Source organism: Balaenoptera physalus, assembly GCF_965194825.1.
Source record: "Balaenoptera physalus genome assembly, chromosome: 20".
Lineage (NCBI taxonomy): Eukaryota > Metazoa > Chordata > Mammalia > Artiodactyla > Balaenopteridae > Balaenoptera > Balaenoptera physalus.
Genome location: NC_138901.1, coordinates 63482173 through 63503369, shown reverse-complemented (window position 1 = coordinate 63503369; position 21197 = coordinate 63482173). Strand labels below are relative to the sequence as shown.

Here is a 21197-nt window from a genome sequence, read left to right as displayed (position 1 = left end):
TGGGGCTTAGATCCGCCCCCCTATTCTGAGCCCAGAGACGAGGACCCTCGGCCCGTCTGTGCCAGGGGTTTTTTATTCTGCTGCTCCAAGAAGGCTTCAGTCTGAAGAGGGGGAGGGGAGCGGGGGGGAGGGCTCTCGGGGCGGGGAGGGAATTTCCTTACTTTCTCCTAGCATTTCCCCCACCTTAACTCCCCTCATCTGTTGTGTTGACTGCCAATACCCTTCCTAGTTGATGACCTGAGCTTTAGAGTTCTTCCTGTACCGAGAACACCTTGTTAAAGAATTAGAAAATTAACAAGCTCACAGTGAAACGACATCAGCATCACCACCCCCCACGACAGACACTCCCGACAGGCAAGGAAAACCTGTTGTCCCGCTGGACCAGCGGCGACGTGCGTCTTCATCACCTCACAGACCCTCCCCTCCGTGGAAGGCAGCCTGCCCTCGCGAGGATCCCCAGATCGGCCGCCCGCCCTGTGGTTCATTCTCAGCGCACAGCCCGCTCACCCCCCATCTTCACAGGAACCCTCCAGCTGGAACAGAGGCAGGCCTGTCGGGCCCCACCAGAGCCTCTGGCCACAGCTCAGTGTGCCAGGCAGAAGTCCTGTTGTCGCCCAGACAGGACTCTGGGCAAAGGCCCCTGTGACCTGCCCCTGCCTGGCCCACCATCGCCCCCCTCCGGCCACCGACCTCACCCTGCAGCAAGGCTGGGGCCCAAGGGCAGAAGGTGGGAGAAGGGGCAGCTGGGTGGGCCTCTGTGCTTCTAGACGAAGACAGGGCTCCACGTGCCACCTCCTGTTGAGGGACCGAGGGGAGGGCGCTGGCTTACGTCCCTGGGAGACGGTCCCTACATGCCGCCGTCAGCGAAAGAGCTGGTCTTAGGACGCCAGGGCCTGCAGGGGTCCCCTTGGCAAACCTGGGGTTGAGGCCCCTCCCACCCAGGACTGGCCGAATCCCTGCTGGTCTATCTCAGCGGCTCATGTACAAATAAACAAGCAGGGAACCTGCAAAGTGCCCATCTGTCCTTGTGCCCCTGAAGCCCTTCCCCTGGGGGTTCTGAGAGTGGTTCTGCTCTTGGGCTCCTGCTCCAGCCCCCAAGGGGATGGCAGATCTGCTAACCTCACCTGCTTCTCAAAACTTGCTGCCTGCCGCTTGGCAGGGGGGAGTCCAGCCGGAGACACCTGCGCACCAGGAAGCATAGAAGTGCACCAGCAGAAAGGAGGGGCTGGAAGGCCGAGGGGTGAGCAGGGGCCGGGGCTCCAGGCACGTGTGCGGGATGAGGAGCTCGTGGGCCCAGGCCCTGCCCAGTAGCCTGGCTGGCCAAACCCCAGCCCTGGCTTTTTTCTCTTTGGAAACTACTTGCCAGGTCTGCCTTTTCCATCTGTGAAACGAGGCCAATGAGGGTTGGTACGAAGACCAAATGAAGTAATAAATATTAGATTGCCACAAACCTTGAACTACAAGGGTCAGATCAATCCACAGGGAAAGGACGTCTGCAAGCAGGTGCCCAGGGCTCGGCCGTGGCGGCGGGACTGGTCCTTTCGGAAGGTGTCCACACAGAGCCTGAAACCGGGCCTCGTCCCAAACCAAGCCGAACAGTGAGGAGCTGCAGGCTGCCCACCGCCCTCGGCTGGGGCTCTTCAAACCACCTCATGCCCAGTAACTCGTTTCGTTCTCACCACCACTGACCAGCTCCGTGCCGGACGCGGACAGGTGTGGAGAGGTTAGGGAGGGACAGCGCCCAAGGACGCGCCGCTCTGCACAGGAGTCCAAGACCAAGACAGCTGCACCCAAGGAAGCGGAGAACAGCCCGCAGCGAGCAAACCCTGAGACGGGGCAGCCCGGGAGCAGGGGGGCGAGGGGAAGCCCCAGGGCTCGGCCACCGCCGCAGCAGCCCCCGCTCAGATCCACGCCAGGAGGCTGTTCAGAAAGGACGGCATGCTCACAACTGGCCGAGCGAGGCCCTCTGTGCAAGGGGACGCGGGGGCTCTGCCAGGCGCCCTGCTCTGCGTGGGCCCGAGCTGTCGGCAGGCTCGCAGCCTCGGCTCCCTCCTCCACAACAGTCTGGGCACTGACCCCTGTGACCCTTCACCTGTTTGGCTCCGCCTTGTCCACCGAAGCTGGGACTTTAGGGACCGACTGTCATTTCCCGCCGTGCGGTGCCTTCCCAGGCGGGTCGCTTCTGATGTGACTTCCTGTGATTCCGGTGAGGACGATGCCACCTTGACCCCTCTCCCAAGGACAGCATTCCGGCCAGGGCTGTGGCAGGCGAGGCGGCGCCTCGGGCAGGGCCCAGGACCCAGCGTCCGTCGTCTCCCGGGTGCAGCGGTGGACACGGACGCTCCTAGGCTGCGCCCGTCAACGCGGGAAGACACCAAGCCCTCCGGGCGGCAGCGGCCTCCCTGGAACAACAGAGCCGCGCTCTGCCCCCGCAGGAGCGGGCGCTGCCCACAGAAGCGACCGGAGGCGCTCGGTGCGAGCGGCAAGTCTTCCTCCGTCACCTCAGGGGGAAGCCACGTCAGTGACTTCACACCCACGGTGCCCAGCTCGAGTCCCCTGCCATTCCCTGTGCGGACCGAGGCGACCGGGCCCCAACAGGGACCCCCTCTCCGGGCTCCTCTGCTGGACCCCAGGAGGGGCAGAAGGACGCCCGCTTTGGGGAGACGGGCGTGTTGGAAGCATCCCCCGGGCCCAGCGCACGCGCCACGAGGGCGAGTCCTCACAGCAGGAACGGCCCCTCGGCGCTCACGGATCAGCCCCGCGCGCACCTGCGCGCCCGCGACCTTCCGGCTCGCCTGAGCACTACTGTCAACGCGTGCATGTGTGGGTTGGTTTCTTTCTTTTTTATAAAAGAGATGATACAAAATCAAAAGATACACGTGGAAACATAAAGCATTTGTTTATTATTGCTATAATCAAGGCAAAATCTCTTAAAACAATTGGCCTTGATGATGGAAATATAATCAGAACCATTAATCACGAGTTTACAGTTTGTTCTTCTCTGCTGTTCAGACTTCACGGTCTCACACATACCACCTACCACCTGACCTTGGTCGTACAAGAAGAAGAAGAAGAATGCACTTGGAGGTCACAAAGCACAGCCCGGCCACTTCCCTAGGTACTGACTGCAGACCAAGCACTTCCTCGCTGTGAACCTGTTTCATCCTGTGTTTAAAAAACAAACGGAAGAGGGGAGGAGGGGCCGGAATGTACCCACCCCCTCGGAGGATCAGTGAGATGACACGGGCGGTAACTGAGAGAACATACAAGAAACTGCCCTTTACTCTCGAAAAAATCATACAGAATGGGGTATCGCCAGTGACAGTGCTTACCACCCCTGCAGGGAAGGCAGGAACCCACCACGCAGCCCATGCTCCTGGCAGCCTGCAGGACAGTCACCGAGCATCTGAAATCCTGGGGCAGGGCAACGGGTGTTAACCACCCAGCCTCCAAACTCACTGAGGAAGGACCTGGCCTGACAAGCCACGTCACAGGGACCCAGCCTTAGCCTAGAAACACCTGGTCAGTTTTATTTACCTTAATATACATCTGTACAGGCAATAATAAAAAGGCTATTACACAACAATTCAGTGAGTTTTACCTAGTTTCATGAATAATGCATGCAGTTACAAATAAGAGGTAGAAACACTGTATTAAAGACCTAAAAATATAAACATCATATAAATAAATGTTCAAATTAACTGCTGGAATTTCATATAGATAAATAAAGTAAAAATTACATTACTTCGTCAAAGTAAAGAGAAACCATGTTTTTGTTTTTATCAATACACTAAATTAGATTAATGCCAAAGAGCTTCTGTGCAATTTGTCAGAGTTCAGATTATATTATCTAAAAGGATTAAAACTGGAGAATGGTTTATTCAAGTATTCAAGCAGGTAAGTAAGAGAAACGAAATAATCTACAACGTAGGCACCATTTCTAGAGGGATGTTAAGGGCCCACATTCTCCATGACTAGCTATCTGGTGAACCGTCAGGGTTAACACGGAAACGCACACAGGCTGGAAAGAGCTGCCCCTTTTCCTAAGAGAAAACAAACCTCATTTTTCACTAACTTCATGTAAAATTCCACATCACTAGTAAGCCTTTAAGTCACCCACTTTGTTTTGGCCCTATTACAACTCTCGAGAGTATCTCTGGATTGACACCTGTTCTAATACTGCCCCAATGAACCTATAGCCTTCAGTAAACCTAGAGGTCATAGGCATGAATGCACATTCTGCATGCACAGCAAAAGATGCAAACAGAAGCAGACAACCAGCAACTTAAAAATATCACTGAGGAAACCTGTAGGCGTAGACGAATAGGTTAAGAAAATGCAAAGGTTCACACAACACAAGTTTTTACCACTTAAAAGTCCACGAGAGATTACCTGTGAATTCTGAAAAGGGTACGTGTATATAATCAAGTAAAATATTTTAAACAAGTCCATTGTGCCTCAGTTAGTTTTAAATTGCAAAATCCAATACACAGTTGTTTTAATAAATTAGTGCAATATGAAAGATTTCAGAAGATTATTAATATGTGTCCATATTAGATCAAATTGAAGATTTCACAATTTCTTCCAAGAGACGTCTTTCATTCCCTCTTAAGCTATTTCTTCCTGAGCTGTTTATGGACGCGTGCTCAGACTCAGATAAACTTACCCCGAGTACCAAACTGCCTGGATGAGACGTGGCTTTTTACTTTTTCGCCTCAGTGAACGTGTGGAACCCCACACTTTGCTCTGGTGAGTGGCGTGAAGAGCCACTCATCGTTTCATTCCTAATTATCCTTAAGAAGAACTGTACTGACAACTCTAGCTCTAAGGTGCATTTATTTACCAAGTTCAAACTGAAAGCCAAGTGGAATACTCTTGCTTCCGCTTCTACAAAGAAAAAGGGAAGGGGTGACTTCTCTGATAAGGCAGGTAGTTCTGGGGTTGTTTTTCCTTTCTGAAATCACTGCTTGCTCTTTGGCAGTCACCGTGTAGGAACCTACAGTTTCCTGGGGGTGGGGCGACAGGATCCAAGCTGTGCTCCCGAACGCATCCCCTCACACCCACCACTGGTCCTGGGGGCAGGCCTGCTGCGGCTCACGAGGTCGAGGTGCTGTAGCAGAGGGCCGACAATCTCCTTTCAATACTAGATTTATCTAGAAATAAAATAAATTCATAATAAAAATCATTTATATTTTCAAAAGCAAGGAAAGAAGAACCAATGAAAAAAAATCTCTCACTCTCCACCTACACCCTCACCTCTGTTCTATCTTTGCCCCAGAGTTAACAGTTCTGAGTATTTTTTCTTCTTTCTGCCTGGTAATTGTTTAGCTTAGTGCTGCACAGTGGTAAAAGCTAGATTAGACGTCAAATGAAGAACATTTAGGTTTTAACAGCTAGTTCGCTCACAACTGCCAACAATTTTAGAACTGCCAGCCCCTTCTGGCTCTTCAAAATGTGGCATGACCACACCTCCTCCTCCAAGAGGTCCACCTCCTCCTCCTCAAAAAACATCACTGGTCTTTTATCTGACAAGGGGAAACACCATCCTGGCACCCTACCGGCCTCCACTCCGTTCTGTACAGCAAATCTGCAGTACACAGGGTTTTCACAGGGCTCTTCGGTCACTAAGCCAACGAGGATTGAAACAGTTGCCTTTCTTATTGTTTAATGATAAAAGCAAAGTTCCCTGCATACACAAACACACCCACCTATACAGTCATGCAGTGTAGAAATCTAAAGACTAATGACAAAAGCCAACAGCTCTGTACAAGCAACCTCTCTAATCCTCACAACAGCTCCGCAAGGCAGGCATTGTTCCTCATCTTATAGAAGAGACAGAGACCACAGAAAGGGTGAGTGACTTGCCCAAGGTTGGGAAGCCAAGATGCAACCCCCAGGCTGCACGGTTCCGAACTCCATGCTCTGTCTACTGCACCAGGAGGAGACAATGCAAGTGCAACCAACACGCACACTACTTTCTAAGTCAACTCACATTTGTGTACATTTTCAATATCTGCTGGGTCCTGGAGAATCTTAGTTAAGCCTTCCAAAAGAAGGGCCGCCTTATGATAGCGATAAACAATATCTTCAGTCTGCTGGAACATCTCATCCAGGGCTGCAGCCTGAACCTGCAACCAGTCAGCAAAAACAAGAAGGTTCTCAGCTTTCCCATGAAAATATGAATCCATTCAGGCAATGCAGCTTTAAATGGAATCTGTCTAAAATTAATACGTTTTGACAAAATGATATAATCTATCGGGTAAGCAACATAAAAGAGCTTCTTGACAAAAGAGTTACTCTGCATTCAAACATAACCTTCTTGAACTCAGAGATTCATAACTCACAATATTTATACTTCTAAACTGGCTCTTCTATGACTTCACTAAAAAGTTTGTTTAAACTTTTCCACTAGTACACTTCCACAGTAGTAACCTGGCATTTCACTAAAGTAGATCTTGTTACAATGAAATAATTAAATGATGTTAAAAGCCACTTATCAGCTTTTCCTTTTAGTTACAGAATTTTCTGGTGGGTGGGATTCATTCACTCAGAGGTATTTACTGGGCACCTGCTGAGGGTCGGCCCAGAGCATACGATGAAGGTGAGCTCCCAGTCCAGAGGGAGGCGTGGGCTGTGAACTCCAAGGGGTACATGGCATCACAGGAGGAAGCCCCGGACGGTACGGAACACACGCGAGAGGCATCTAACCCGACTAGGGAGGAAGAGATGGTTAGGGAGAGCCTCCAGGAAGTGATGCTGGGAAGAGCCATAAGGAAGCAGCAGCGAGCTGGGCAGGGGGAGAGGTGGGTAGGGCTCCCCAGAAAGACGGGCACAGTGTCATTCACGGGGTTAGGAGCATTTGTTTCCCCAACAGCATCCTGATTTCCTCTTTAATCATTCACTGCCCAGACTGTCAGTAATCCAGTCTCCTAATTTACTTGTCAGTATGCTCTGTCTCTTTCAAAGAGTAAAGCCACATACAATACGATAAATAAAATGGATACAGAAAATCCAAGCCCTGAAAAGGAAGGAGAGAGAAATAACTAAATATAAGTTGAGTGTCTCCAAGCTTGCTCAGCAGCCAGGACACAAGGAGAGACTTGTTGGAGGCACGTGGCTCTATCATCAGAAGAGACAGAAGCACCGTAACTCCGACGAGAGGACGTCTTTCCTGGCACAAATTTCTACAAGAAAATCTGTCCTATGAAGTCTTAATTCGGTACAAGACGATACAATGCATATTATTCATGTCAACAGTTCAGGGCAATATAATGTATATTATTCTCATCAACAGTTTATATTCCAAAACTATTTTCATACGCCTTTTTATTATGATGGCTTTCAAAATAAGACCAAGGGGGTAATATAACAGTACAATTCAAAGTACACAAATTTGAGAGGGAGAAGGAAGCTCAACTATGTTAATATGGTAAGAACTATAAGGTTGGTCAGTAATTAAATTTTTCCCCACTTAATTAACTTCTTTGACAGTCCCTAATTTCATGTTTCCTTCAGAGCAATTTTTCCCCCAAGATACAAAAAACAAATCATTTCCACTAATATAACCAGACAGTTGGAAAAGTAGATTATACTTTGTGTGTCTACACTTAAGGTCGGTCAGTTGTGGAATCTGAGCACGTGAATTTCTGCAGATTGGGTAATAAGAGCAGTATTTTTTCTAATGTTTTATCAGCCAAATTTCTTAAATAGTAGAAAACAGAAGAAACAGATCCAGTGAAAGCTTTTAGATGCAAACTATAAGAAGATTAGATCATGCCTAATGTTAGCAATTTTTAAGAGGTATGGTAAACTTTTACCAAATGTGGTAGGTAACCAACATAACTTATGTTTGTTGCATGTTAATTAAGTGTAATCACTCCTTCAGGAAGAGGGACCACAATACCTGAGACTTGGGAGTGGTGGGGCATAAACTCTTTTTAAAAGGATGATGTCAAGTAGGTGTGCACTTCAAAAGATGCTCTTAGGGGGCTTCCCTGGCGGCGCAGTGGTTAAGAACCCGCCTGCCAATGCAGGGGACACGGATTCGAGCCCTGGTCCGGGAAGATCCCACGTGCCGCGGAGCACCTAAGTCCCTGCGCCACAACTACTGAGCCTGCGCTCTAGAGCCCGTGGTCCGCAACAAAGAGAAGCCACCGCAATGAGAAGCCCGCGCACCGCATGGAAGAGCAGTCCCCTGCTCGCTGCAACTAGAGAAAGCCCGCCCGCAGCAACAGAGACCCAACGCAGCCAAGAAAAACAAAAAACAAAAGATGCTCTTAAAGACAAGTAGTATTACTATGCAATATTACACCTTAAAAAGGGTTACCATTTCTACAGCACAATTATAGATGAGTTTCTCTGCTGTTACGCTGTTGATTTCATCAATAAATCTCTGTTTGTCAGAGAAGAAGCGATTCAGCTTTTCTGTAAGTTTCTTGCACATGCTGATGCAGAATTTATATCGTTCATTCAGATTTTTGACCACTGGAAAAAAAATTGAAATGAGAATTTTAATTTTCCTCCAGAAACAGAGTCATGGTGACATGCAACTTTCCTGCTGATTTATGGAAAGCGACACTAAATGATCACTGAAAAAAGTGACTGGAAATCATTCTTCCACATGTTCTCTCGCTCAGTGAAGAGAAGACTGAGAACAAAGTAATTCTGACTGCTCTCTGTATCCGTTAAATGGCAAAACCAAAAAACAGAAAAGCCAGCATCTTTTCCCATTTAAGAATGCTTAATACCACGGTGACCCCCCACCAAAAACTTCCCTTCCCAGTGTAAGAGGAAAAGCAGCCCCGTCACGCTCCGCTTGTACCTTGTTTCACACCCGTGGACGGGCTCAGCTTCCCGGACTTGATCTGCTCTTTGGCGAGATGCAGAGAGGCTGCCAGCAGCTGTGCGGCCTTCATGTATAACACCAGCTGCTCCACCCGCCTGCACCAGAGACAGCAAGCAGAGCGTCAGCCTGCGAACCGACAGGCCAGGGCCCCATCACAACAGTCTCTCTAAGGGAACATCATTCCCCTTGACACTTTCAGGGCACGAACACCTCCTGAAGGGAGAAGGGCCGGCATGGAGAAAGACGTGTGTACTTTGAATACGATGGGCACACTCAGATAAAAATACAATCTCTTTATCACCAAATATCTTAACAGCATGATTTACAGGAAAGGAAACACCAAGGCTGCAGAACCTCCAAGTCTTGGCTCACACAGTGAAATCGAGCACAAGGAGATAACTCAGAGACGCCCATGACCTTCAGTGGATGACACGGCCCCCAGCTTGGACACCAGTTTACAGAGGGCAGGAAGCCTCTGGAGATGGACGGCAAGGGGGCACCTACCCCCAGTCTTTGCTCAGCTGGCTGATCTGGTCCACCACCGCGCTCTCCTGGATCTGGTACAAGGAGACCGCGGACGCGCAGAGCCCCGGGTCTCCCCCGCGCACGGCCGTCAGGTCCAGCACACACTCCGTGAACAACAGCATTGCGTTCAGGTGGCGGAAGGTGTCTGTGTGCTCTCGCTGCGGCAAAGCCAATCGTCTTAGAAACTTGCAGGTTAAGGAGAGGCGCACACTCATTTCTGCACATAAACTGTGGCCACTGCTAATGTTTTCTATACTTATGAATGTCAGAATGATCAGAGGAGAATGAAAGTTTTAAATTCCAGAAAACTGCGAGAAAAATAAACACAAATGAAACCAAACAAGAGTGTGGCATGTGTTTGTGTGTATGGATGTATGACAGCACCCACAAAACCCAGCCTCAAAGATATGAGGTCATTGTCCTTGCACCAGGAAAAAAATGAAGCACAGGACAATTAAATCAATATATATGAGACAGAAACATGGCAAAATAGATACCAAGAGGTAAGACTGTAAGGATATTCTGTGCAGTAAACCACACTTCTTGATAGTTTAATGAATTCTACTGACTTACAATTTCAGAGACACTTTATTTTAATTTCTGGTGGCTCTTCAGTTAACAGTGATTCCTAATACCAAGGCTCTAAATTTTGTGATCTTTTCAGTTAGTTAAAGAGTGGAGTATAGATAGACATAATAGCAGCGCATTAAAATTGGGTACTCTAAAATTAATGTTGTTTTGAGATTTGTTTTTAGCTATAAATGTATTTTGAAATCTCAAATAAGACTAAGTTTCTCACTCTCCTTTTATGGTTAAAAAGGGATGAGAATCAGTGTACTAGAGACAGAAGAATAAACCAATCAACTTTTGAAAGTCTCTCTGCTCTATGACAGCATATCAGACTATATGTTCCAATACATATTGGAACATAATTTATGCCTAATTTGATGGAGATTGAAAAAACTCTGAAGATTGCTTTTCCAATCTCAGATTATACATATTTTCAAAATTACAACTTACTACAGAATCACTACTAAAATTCTGCATGCAGTACTTTATAACTTTTATGTGAAATACTTAATTCTCCTTCACACACAATACAAATATGGAAAGAGAATTTGTTCTTTAGTTGACCTGGAGGAGATGCAGTCTATGGAACGCTGTCCTAGAGTCGACACTGAGCCAATTAGCCGGCAGAGGCTCTGGAATCATAAAATTCACCTCCATTCTGCATTTGTGCTCAGCACACTTCACGTTCTGAGGTGTTCTTCCCTGGAGACCTGGCTCCGCGGAGGGAAGGTACTGGTGCACACACGCGACTGTCCAGTCTGCCGGGCAGCTTTATTCCTCAGCGTTATTGACTGATTTGGCATCTTAATTTATTTTTTTAAACCTAAGTTTAAGTGTATCATTTTATCTTATGAAGAAAAGCAAGCTTTGAGAATAAAAAGTTATGGTTTTAGGAAAAAGATTATGTTTTAAAAGTCCTATAAGTAGTAAATAAACTTCAGATAAAGAAATTAAGAATACAAAAATCTGTATGCGTCACTTCCTGTCAAGCAAAGCTTGTTATGAATGAGTGTCACTGTCAACATTAGTCTGCAAATATATGCGCAACGTTCCAAGCAGGAAAGGTAAGGGGGACTTCGTCCTCCCATCGCCGACACCCTCCTCGGAGCACCCTCAGGGAGCACGCCACAGGGTCTCTTCCCACCTCCATCAGCGTCTCCTCGGGCAGTTCAGGGGCTTCAACGGCGACGAGCCCCTCCAGGCTGGGGGGTGAAGCACCACAAGGCGCGTGTCTCAGGCTGGGAGCTGCCTCTGCTCCCGGAGGGGGAGACCCCGAGCACGGCCCAGGCGGGGAGCCCCCAGACACGCGGCCCCCGGCGGAGCCCAGGGAACCTCCGGAGCCGCTGGAGCCCCCTGCGGAGACGGGCGAGGAAGCGTTAAAAGGAAGGCCCCCGACCCCTCCCTGAGCACACGAACAGGCTTTATCTTCCCAGGCTCACCTTCATTCCTTACAGAATCAGCAGAGCTACTTTTAAATTCTGTTCTAAACAAATTTCTGGCATACACATTTCTCCCTGCTGCTCCACAGTCCTCACGGTGATAAAACTCAGCGGATGCGTGCGCTTCACTAAAATTATACCCCAATGCTTATGTGGAGGCACTTATACTATTTCTGATTTTTTTTAATGCCACCAATAACACTGTAATGAAATCCTTCCTTCTTTTGAGTTATTTGTGATAAAGACTTTATAAGACCACTTTGTTGTAAGTGGCCTTATAAACAGAATGGGATTACCACAGATCAAATATTACTATAAATATTTTTATAGCTCTTTGTAAGACTTGCCACGCTATTTTCTAAAGCAGCCGTGAGTAAGCACAGAGATCCCACTAAGCCTCAACAACATTGGACATTACATTTTTTAAATGTTGGCTTAGTTAACAGGTATAAAAAGTTATTTTCTCAAAGTGGTATTTTCTTATTATTTAATACTCTTAATAATCCTAAAATCAAGATTATTAGCTCTTTTTCCACTCTCATTATCTATTTATATCCTTTGCTTATTAATCTACTGGTATCTTGATTAGTAACTGATTTAGCATAAGAGAACTTAAGGGACACAAGGTATAATATATGATGTCAAACGATAACTCAAGTCCAATCTAAATACTTTCTTAATTTTTCGTACCAATTACCTATTTATAGACTATGGCTGATAAACCCAATCTATCAGCCTATCTAAAAGTAGGATATAGGATTAAGTGCAAAGATTGGGACTCAAAGTACCAAAAAAAAGGTGAAACCTAGGTTTCTAAAAATACCCACAAAAACAAAAATAAACAACAATCTATCATTTTCAAAAAATTTACTGGATGTACTAAAATAAGCCTTCAATATAAGCTAAGAAGCACCAATATGCATAGCTGCTTCACTGTGGAGAAGTCACATTTATGTAATAATGTTATAAAATTATATAAATATTATTACAAATATATAACATAGTACCTTTTATTTTGCAAAGTTTTTTTTTTCCCCACAAGTATTGTCTCATTTACTCTTTTTTTTTTTTTTTTGACCGCACAGCGTGGCATGCGGGATCTTAGTTCCCCGACCAGGTATCGAACCCATGCCCCCTGCCGTGCAAGCGCAGAGTCTTAACCACGGGACTGCCAGGTAAGTCCCCTCATCTACTCTTCATAACCCTTTAAGGTAAAGTAAATTGTTATCTCCACGTCATTGGTAAAGAAACTACGTCACACCATTAAGCCATTATCAGAATCTGCACACCAAACACGAGCCCAAGGCGGAACTAAGACAATCCTCACCTGAGGTGGTTCTTGTCCGAAGGACTATATGGGTACAAGCGGGGGTCGCGGCCCTGTGTGGAGGAGACCCTACCGTGAACAGCACAGCCCTGGGACTCGCTGCTGTTCCCACAGAAGGAGCCCGTGCAACACCACAGGCTCCTGCAGGGGCTGCAATAAAAAGTTCACCAAATGTGTCACATACCGGAGGGTGGGTTTATAGGGACACCTTTACTTTTATATTAGTTTTGTTTTTTTTACAATAAGCATTTATTACTCTTTTTTTTTTTAATTGCTGTTTACTATATTTTATTTATTTATTTATTTTTAATTTTTGGCCGCACCGTGCAGCATGTGGGATCTTAGTTCCCCGACCAGGGATCGAACCCACGCCTCCTGCATTGGAAGGAGGATTCTTAACCACTGGACCACCAGGGAAGTCCCCACATTTATTACTCTTAAAAACAGAAAATTCAGTATAGATCTCCATTAAAAATATTTTATGGTAATCTCTTCACAGCTGTGAATCTTCTTTTCGCCAAAGCCTACAATTCAGTTACTTCTATGTGAATTGCCGTCACACCTCAGGATAATGTGAAAAGGTGGAAACCAAGAACTGGGAATAAAAATGTGGGGAAACAACTTGATTAAAAAAATGGGCAGAAGACCTGAATAGTTATTTTTCCAAAAAATACATATGGCCAACAGGCACATGAAAAGATGCTCAACATCGCTAACCATCAGGCAGATGCAAATAAAAACCCCAGTGAGACATCACCTCACACCTGTCAGAACGGTTATCATCGGAAAGACCACAAACAACAAACGTTGGTGAGAATGTGGAGAAACTAAGAGCTAAGCTGATTTTGTTTTTGTTTTTCTTATACATTTATTTATTTATTTTTGGCTGTGCTGGGTCTTCGCTGCTGCACACGGGCTTTCTCTAGTTGTGGCGAGTGGGGGCTGGTGTACAGGCTTCTCACTGCGGTGGCTTCTCTTTGTTGCGGAGCACAGGCTCTAGGTGCACGGGCTTCAGTAGTTGTGGCTCGTGGGCTCTAGAGCGCAGGCTCAGTAGTTGTGGCGCATGGGCTTAGTTGCTCCACAGCAGGTTGGATCTTCCCGAACCAGGGCTCGAACCCATGTCCCCTGCATTGGCGGGCGGATTCTTAACCACTGTGCCACCAGGGAAGTCCCTAAGCTGTTTTATAGCTTATATTTTCTTAGAAGAAAATATAGTGTTAGGCATTTAAGAAGGGGTATCTAGGGAAACTCAAAGACAACAGGGGAGACAAAAACAAAGACACCAGAGAAAAGTTTACCCTGATACCTATGGCTACAGCAAACACTAAACACAGCCTAACTCTTAGCCAGATAAACAAAAAAAACCCTCACACTATTTAACTCAATTCTATGTCCAGTAATATCATTTCTGGCTTTCAATAAAAAATTAAAAGGCAAGCTAAAAGGTAAAAACAGCCTGAAGAGACAGAGCAAGCACTGAACCAGACTCAGATATAGCACACATATTGGACTTATCACACCAGAAATTATAATAACTTTGATTAATGTTAAGAACTCTAATGGAAAAAATAAACAACATGTAAGAGCAAATGAGTAACAAAGCAGAGAGATGGCAACTCTAAGAAAGACTCAAAGGAAATGCTGTAAGTCAGAATCACTGACACAGAAATGAAGAATGTATTTGATGAGCTCATCAACAGACAGGACATGGTTGAGAAGAAAATCAGTTAGCTTGAAGATATGTCAATAGGAACTTCCAAAACTGAAAAGCAAAGAGAAAGAAGAATTAAAACAACAACAACAACAACAAAAATCCCAGAATATCCAAGAACTGTGGGACAGCTACAAAGATATAATATATGTGCAACAGGAATATCAAAAGGACAAAGAGAAAGAAACAGAAGAAATATGTGAAGTAGTAATGACCAAGAAATTTCCAAAATAAATGCAGAACCAAACCTTCCAAGTCCAGGAAGCTTAAAGAACACCAAGCAGTTAGAATGCCAAAAAATCTATACCTGTGCATTTCATCTTCAAACAGCAGAGAATCAAAGAAAAAATCCTGAAAGAAGCCAAAGAAAAAAAGCACCTCATTTATAAGAGGAACGAGGGTAAGAATTACACCAGACTTCTCTTCAGAAACCATGCCAGCAAGATGATGGTGGAGTGAAATATCAAGCCCTACAGCACAGAAACCATACTCGGGTGTTTGCTGGTCTAGATATTTCCTCCTTTGGAGGCTCATGGGAGAGACGGTAAAAGAATTACAGAGAAAACAAGAACAAAGAGGCTCCAATACTGACTCTCAAATTTAAGTGGACATAATAATCATGTGGGGAACTTGTTAAAGACACAGATTCCTAAAATCCTTTCCCAGAAAACTTGATTAAACAAGTCTGGGTTAGGGTCTGGAGCCAGCCCTTTGTTTTCATTTTTTGATAAGCAGTCTGAAGTAATCTAGATGTGGGTCCATGGACATAAAGTTCCCTGGAACGACTATGAAAGAGCCAGGGATCTCAGTGACCTATGGTTCTTCATAGGTTGGGCTTGCTGTATAAGAAATGCTCAAGAGTACAGATGTGTAAGGCAACTTTGGCCAGTGTTATCCTACTGATAAAAAGCAATCTTGGTCGGCATCTAACTTCTAACTCATGGGCTGCTGATCATCAAGACACTGAACAAGTTCCTGTCTTGACAGGCTCCTAAGAAATTAGATGAGATGATAGGGACTGGATGAAGAAATCTGGTCAACAGGTTCGTCAACAGTCAACAGGAGTAGATGGGCAGAGTAATTACCCCCACGCCCAAGCCAAAGATGCCCACGTCCTGACCCCTGAAACTCGTAAATAGGCTATGTTACATGGCAAAGGGGAACTAAAGCTGCAGATGGAACCAGGGCTGCTAATCAGCTGAACTTAAAGAGATTATCCAGATTATCCAGTGGGTCCAATGTAATCACAAGGGTCCTTTAAGTGTAGACTTAAGGGGGCAGAAGGTCCAAGTCTAGACTGGCCATTGCTGGCTTTCACGGTCGAAGGGGCCACAAGCCAAGGGATGAGGGCAGCCCCCAGAAGCTGCAAAAGGCCAGGAAGTGCACTCTCCCCGAGAGCCTGCAGAAGGAACCAGCCCTGCCTACACCTCGATTTTAGCCTAGTGAGACCCACTGTGGACTTCTGCCCTCCAGAACTGTAAAATAATACATCTGTGTTGTTTTTAAGCTACCAAGCTTGTGGTAATTTGTTACAGCACAATAGGAAAGTTAACAAACAGATTACCTGCCTGAAAAGAAACCAGACTTCTCTTACCTATATCCATTGGTCGTTCTGTACTTAAACTGTCCGTGCTGCCCTGATGTCCACCTAAAGGTGTTTTTATCGGTTGATCTGATAATTTCCCAGTACTGACAGATCTAAAAAGAAGGATGATAATAATGTAAATGTATACTTTTAAAAAATCCAGACCTATCAGTAATAAGGGTGATTTAGACCAAGCCATAAAAGGGTTAAAGGAAGGTCAGAGAACAAGGAGACAAAAAATAGAGACCGAACAATTCAAGGTAGAGATAAACTTCAATACCCAAAATAAACAAAAAGGCAGAAACAGACTACTCAGGAAGCTCAGGAGGGGCTCCGGACTCCCACAGGTATAGGCAACAGCCATGGCCTTCAGAGGTTCTAAGCGTGTGCAGTGCCTTACACGCGCACAGTGTCACGAACCACCGGCATAAACCAGCTCCTCACCGGGTCTGGCTGCTTCATGACAGGAATGGAGGCACTGTTACAGCTCCCACGTTCAGGGCTGGAAGGGAACGGCGTCTCTTACCTGCCGAACGCCGCCCTGACCTGCCGCTCGGACGTCTGCCTCTCCCCTCCTTGTACTGAGAGAAGGTGAGAGGATCCCCGTGCGTCACTCCCATCTTTCGACTGCCCCTCAGAAGGCCCGCGGCGAGCGGCCAAGGCTAGCAGGTTGGAAGACGCTTGCGTTTTCGGGATTTTGAAAGGAGCCGTGGTCTAAGGGAACACATGTAAACTGGTTGCTATGACGCAGGAATGTTCAGAACCGTCAGGCTCGTGGCACAGTGGCCGGAGCAGAGACTCCAGACTCTGTCAGTCTTGGATTCAAGCGCCGGCTCTCCTGCTTCCAGTCTCTGTGACCTTGACAGCTCATTCACGCTAGGCCTGTTTCCTTTTTTCAGCATTAAATGGGAACATGTATATAAAGCATTCAGCAAGTAAAGGACTTACACTTTGCCTGGTACACGGCAGGTGCTGATTAAATTGCAGCTATCCTCTTCCTGAACGCTGTCTATAAAGTACTTATGATACTAGTTCATGACCTACTACTGAGAGTTAAGCTACTCCATGGTATTGCTGCTTCCACATCCACTGTGCTTGGCTATGCGGCGTGCAGGGACCTTAAATTGACACCAGCCCCTTGTACAAGCACACGCCCTAGACAGCAGCCCACAGAATCCCAAATAAATGTACGTTCCGGATACGACTTCCCTGACAGGCCTGGTGATCTGCCCCCGTCTCCCAGGGCCTTCCCGCTGTGTGCCCCTTAGACAAGACCCCCGTGGAGCTTATCAGAACCCTGCTCTTTTGGCTTGGATTGACCCATCCAGCCCTAGCCCGGGAACCCCAGCGCACTCCACCCACAGGCCCTCATAAAGGCACGTGCCCAGGTCCTGCCTCTCTCTGCACTTCGACTTGACTTCCCCGTATGGCATCTGGGTGCTTCTTCCAGGACCACTGAGTAACCAACTTCTCTATTTCACTTTCTCCTGTGGTCCGTTGCTGGACCTCAGCTGACCACCCAGAACAAAATGCCCCAGTTAACAAATGTTAATTTAGCAAAGTCACAACATCTACAAAAGGGCTTAATAAACACACCTTAGTAGGAGAGCCAATGATTGTTGGTAATGGAGTTTTGAAGAACCAGTCGGAACTCCGCGGGGAGGACCCCGCGTGCTTGGTGGGAGAGGTCCCGAGGCTGCCGGGCCGACTGGGCTGGGGGGAGCAGCTGCACCCGGCCCCGGCGTGGGACGGGCACACGGGGTCCGAGTGCTGCTTTCTGAGCTTCTGCTTGTTCTGGTAGATGTCGGTGAGGGTGGAGGCGCTCTGCAGTCTAGCACCCAACAAGAGTGGCTGCGGCGACGGAGGCTGCGGCACGGGAGAGCCTGCCGGGGACAGAGACAGCGTTAACCCACAGGGAAGACGTGCAGGGCAGGAACTGGCGAGTTAAGAAGACACCTCTTCAAGGAGAGTTCCAATGAATGTCTTGTTTCCCGTGAGATACTCTAAAAGTTGTTCACCTGGCAAGAGACATTTTTTGGCATCCTTTACAAACAGTGACAAGCACGCTGCCTTTGGCCTTCCCAGGAGACAGGGGTTAGTGATCACGGGCCTGTCGGCTGTTTTACCAACAGCGGGCACACAACTCAATTAACGTAACGTCTAGTCAGCACCACAGAGAGCTAAAGAGTGCGTAAAGCCAAAGAAAACAACAAAAATCTACATGGAACGAGATGATTTCCACTCTTCATATCGATACGTATGTGTGTATTATCAATGTAATTATTCTCTTTTCTCACATAGCAACTAAAAGAAACTTTTCAAGCTAACCTAGAATAGCTCTTTATTCAAAAAAGAATGTTGGAAAGAAAATTAGATAATATACTTTTCCTGGATTTTATTTTGTCTAAAAATAACAAGCATATGCACATTTATTTTTGTCAGTTTCACGAAATTCATTTAAAACCTAAAGTATCCATCTTCTCTACAAAGAAAACACTTGTCCACAGATATTCTTGCCTCTTAAGGGGACACTGGGTGATGGGGTCTTGATATGATGAACAGCTGGCTATAACAAGGAATTCCCCCCCACAAACCCTGCTGTTGCTGACTTGACATTCACTAAGCCTGGGGCTCCGGTTACAAATTCCTTGGAGCTTCTTGCAAGCCAAACTACCACCAAGAACGTTAAAGACACACAAACCTTCTTAGTGGCTGATAACCATCATCTTTCCCAACAAACAGGAGCTCTTGCTGCTGACCACTCATGGCTTAATCTCCTCCTAAATCTACTATTTCATTTTTCAGAACTGGGTTCTGCCACACATGTGTGTATATACGTACACATACACAAATAAACAGTGACAAAATGTTATGATCCGGACAAAGTTAATCAAGCTTTATTTTTAAAGAAACACAAAATATGAAACACTAAACCTAGAAAAGAGTGCTTTTCTTTTCTTTAAAAAACCTCTAAACTTTTTTTTTTTTGCAGCTGCGTTGGGTCTTTGTTGCTGCGCGCAAGCTTTCTCTAGCTGCGGAGATGGGGGGCTACTCTTCGTTGCGGTGTGCAGGCTTCTCTTGTTGTGCAGCATGGGCTCTAGTCGTGTAGGCTTCAGTAGTTGTGGCGCACGGGCTTAGTTGCTCTGCGGCATGTGGGATCTTCCCCGGCCCAGGGATCAAACCCGTGTCCCCTGCATTGGCAGGCGGATTCTTAACCACTGCACCACCAGAGACGTCCCAAGAGTGCTTTTCTAAGTAACACAGCATTCCTTTCACTGCCCAACTCCTCAAATGCACATACAATAAAATCTGACTTATCAAAGTGTGATTTGCGCAGATCTTTTCAGGCATATATATTTTAGATAATAAAGCAAATAAACATCCATAGTTCTTTTTTATCTGATGCTAACTGGTAGCTCTTATCAAAACCAGTATTAATCAAAGTAATGAAATTTCATCTTCTAGACTGATTTTCATTATCTGTGAGACAACAACCGGAGTTTAGCCAAGTTGTGTAATTCCCAGAACTTAGTTTCATAAAAGAATCCTATACGTAGGCGAGAACCAACTGGCAGTGATACGCTAGAGCACATTAGCATAAAAGACAGGAGAGCAGAGAAAATACTTCCCATAAATTCTGTTGGTTTGTTATGACTGGAAAAACATGTCTCAAATTCACTTACGACGGGATTTAAACTATTAACATTGCGAGTCCATCTCCTACCTGACCAGTTCCTGCTCCTGGATTCCTGGCCCTGAGGATGCCCACAGCAGCACTGACTAAACTGCTCAGGAATGGTGCCAACTGTGAAGAAGGGAAGGGCAAAGCACGGAAAAATGGCTCACAACTAATACAGCATGGAAGAGGCGACACATGCACAGATCGCACATTACAGTTGACACCATTCAACTAGCGAAGATGTAGTTCAGCTCACATGTACTAAGCGACAGCGTGCTGGGCACGCTGAGATAGATCAAAGCACCGTACGACCCACCCGGAGGGCAGAGACTGGGCAAGAGCCAGGCAAACCTTTGCCGTGGGTCTCGGGTGTGGGGCTGCCGGGGCCCAGCTGCTGCCCCTCCACCCGCCGCACTCCCCTCCCGCCGAGCTTGCCCCCCGGCTGGCCCAGCCCGACTGTGTGGGTCACGGGGATTCTGGGTGGCTTGCGCCTGGGGACGCTCCTCAGAACTCACCGGCCGTCGAGACGCCTGCCCACCCCTCCTTCCTGCCCTCTCCCCCCGGGCGTCAGGCCTACAAGGTGGTCAGAAGGGGCGCCCTGCGGCCCCTGCTTCCTCACGGCGGCTGCCCAGGCGCTCCGTGCACATTTCTGCAGCCCCTTCTTTGTATCTACCGCTGCGAACCCGAATTAACAAGAGGGGGAGGCGGGGAAAGCTTCCGGGATCTCAAGCAGACGAGAGACGTGTGTCTCCAGCAGCGGCGGAACAGCGGGCAGAGACTCGACCCCGAGGGAGGGCCGCCTCCCTGAGAGCAAGGGTTGGGGCCTCGTCCGCAAACTCCGGGGGCCCGGGGGCCTCTGAGGGGGCGAAGAGGGGCCAAGACTTTGCTTCAAGATTTTCCAGCTAAAAGTAGTGTCCACACCACTGCCACAGGGGAAGTGGTGACATAAACTTTTAAAAAACACGATCACTGTGGTTTTCGCTTTGTGAACCGCGGCTCCTGGGCGAGGCTTCGGTCCCGCTCGCTCCGCCTGCTTCCGAGACACGCCCCTCCCTCCCAGTCCTACGCCGGGGCGGAGACAGAGGGTGGGGCCTCCCCCTTCGGGTGCGTGTGTGCGTGTGTGCGCGTGCGCGCTGGCCCTCCCTGCTCCCGTTCTCCCCCACGGCGCCGCTAGGGGGCCGCTGCTCACGGACTCTGGATCTCCGTTGCCCTGGCCTCTCTCGCGTGTGTTCTGAAGCTGGAGCGTTTTCTCTTAGTTAAGCCCCTGAAAATGTGGTTCGAGGTCTTCCTGTGGGGTTGGGATTGGCTGTTCTGTGGCCTCCCGGCGTGCCTCGGGCGGCTATTTTCGAGCTCCCCGCGTTGCTGCCCGCGGTGTCCAGGAGAGGTGGGACGATCCGCAGTGGAGCTGCCCCCCGGTCCCTCCGCAGCGGGAAGGCCTCTGGTGGACGTAACCCAGCGCCGTCACGTACTCTACTGCCTTTTAATCCTCCTAACTCCTAGTGCCAAGTAGGGTAGG

At 47.5% G+C, this 21197-nt stretch overlaps 1 protein-coding gene across 13 annotated transcripts in view; it reads right to left on the bottom strand.

The window, feature by feature from the left end:
* Nucleotides 1-2884: 2884 nt before the first annotated feature.
* ULK2 (unc-51 like autophagy activating kinase 2) overlaps nt 2885-21197 on the bottom strand; it is a 65606-nt gene continuing 47293 nt past the window's right edge. For 3 of the 13 annotated variants that reach the window (XM_082441037.1, XM_082441044.1, XM_082441041.1), the window contains 11 exons: nt 19727-19807; nt 17599-17885; nt 16529-16716; nt 16012-16115; nt 12707-12856; nt 11085-11293; nt 9350-9555; nt 8822-8940; nt 8312-8484; nt 5993-6128; nt 2885-5153 (listed from right to left, as the gene is read on the bottom strand). In XM_082441037.1, coding sequence (XP_082297163.1) covers nt 5095-5153; nt 5993-6128; nt 8312-8484; nt 8822-8940; nt 9350-9555; nt 11085-11293; nt 12707-12856; nt 16012-16115; nt 16529-16716; nt 17599-17885; nt 19727-19807 — 1712 coding nt within the window. In that variant the 3' untranslated portion in view covers nt 2885-5094. The remainder of the gene's footprint in view (nt 5154-5992; nt 6129-8311; nt 8485-8821; nt 8941-9349; nt 9556-11084; nt 11294-12706; nt 12857-16011; nt 16116-16528; nt 16717-17598; nt 17886-19726; nt 19808-21197) is intronic. The other 10 variants (XM_082441045.1, XM_082441047.1, XM_082441046.1 and 7 more) reach the window with 8 other exon arrangements.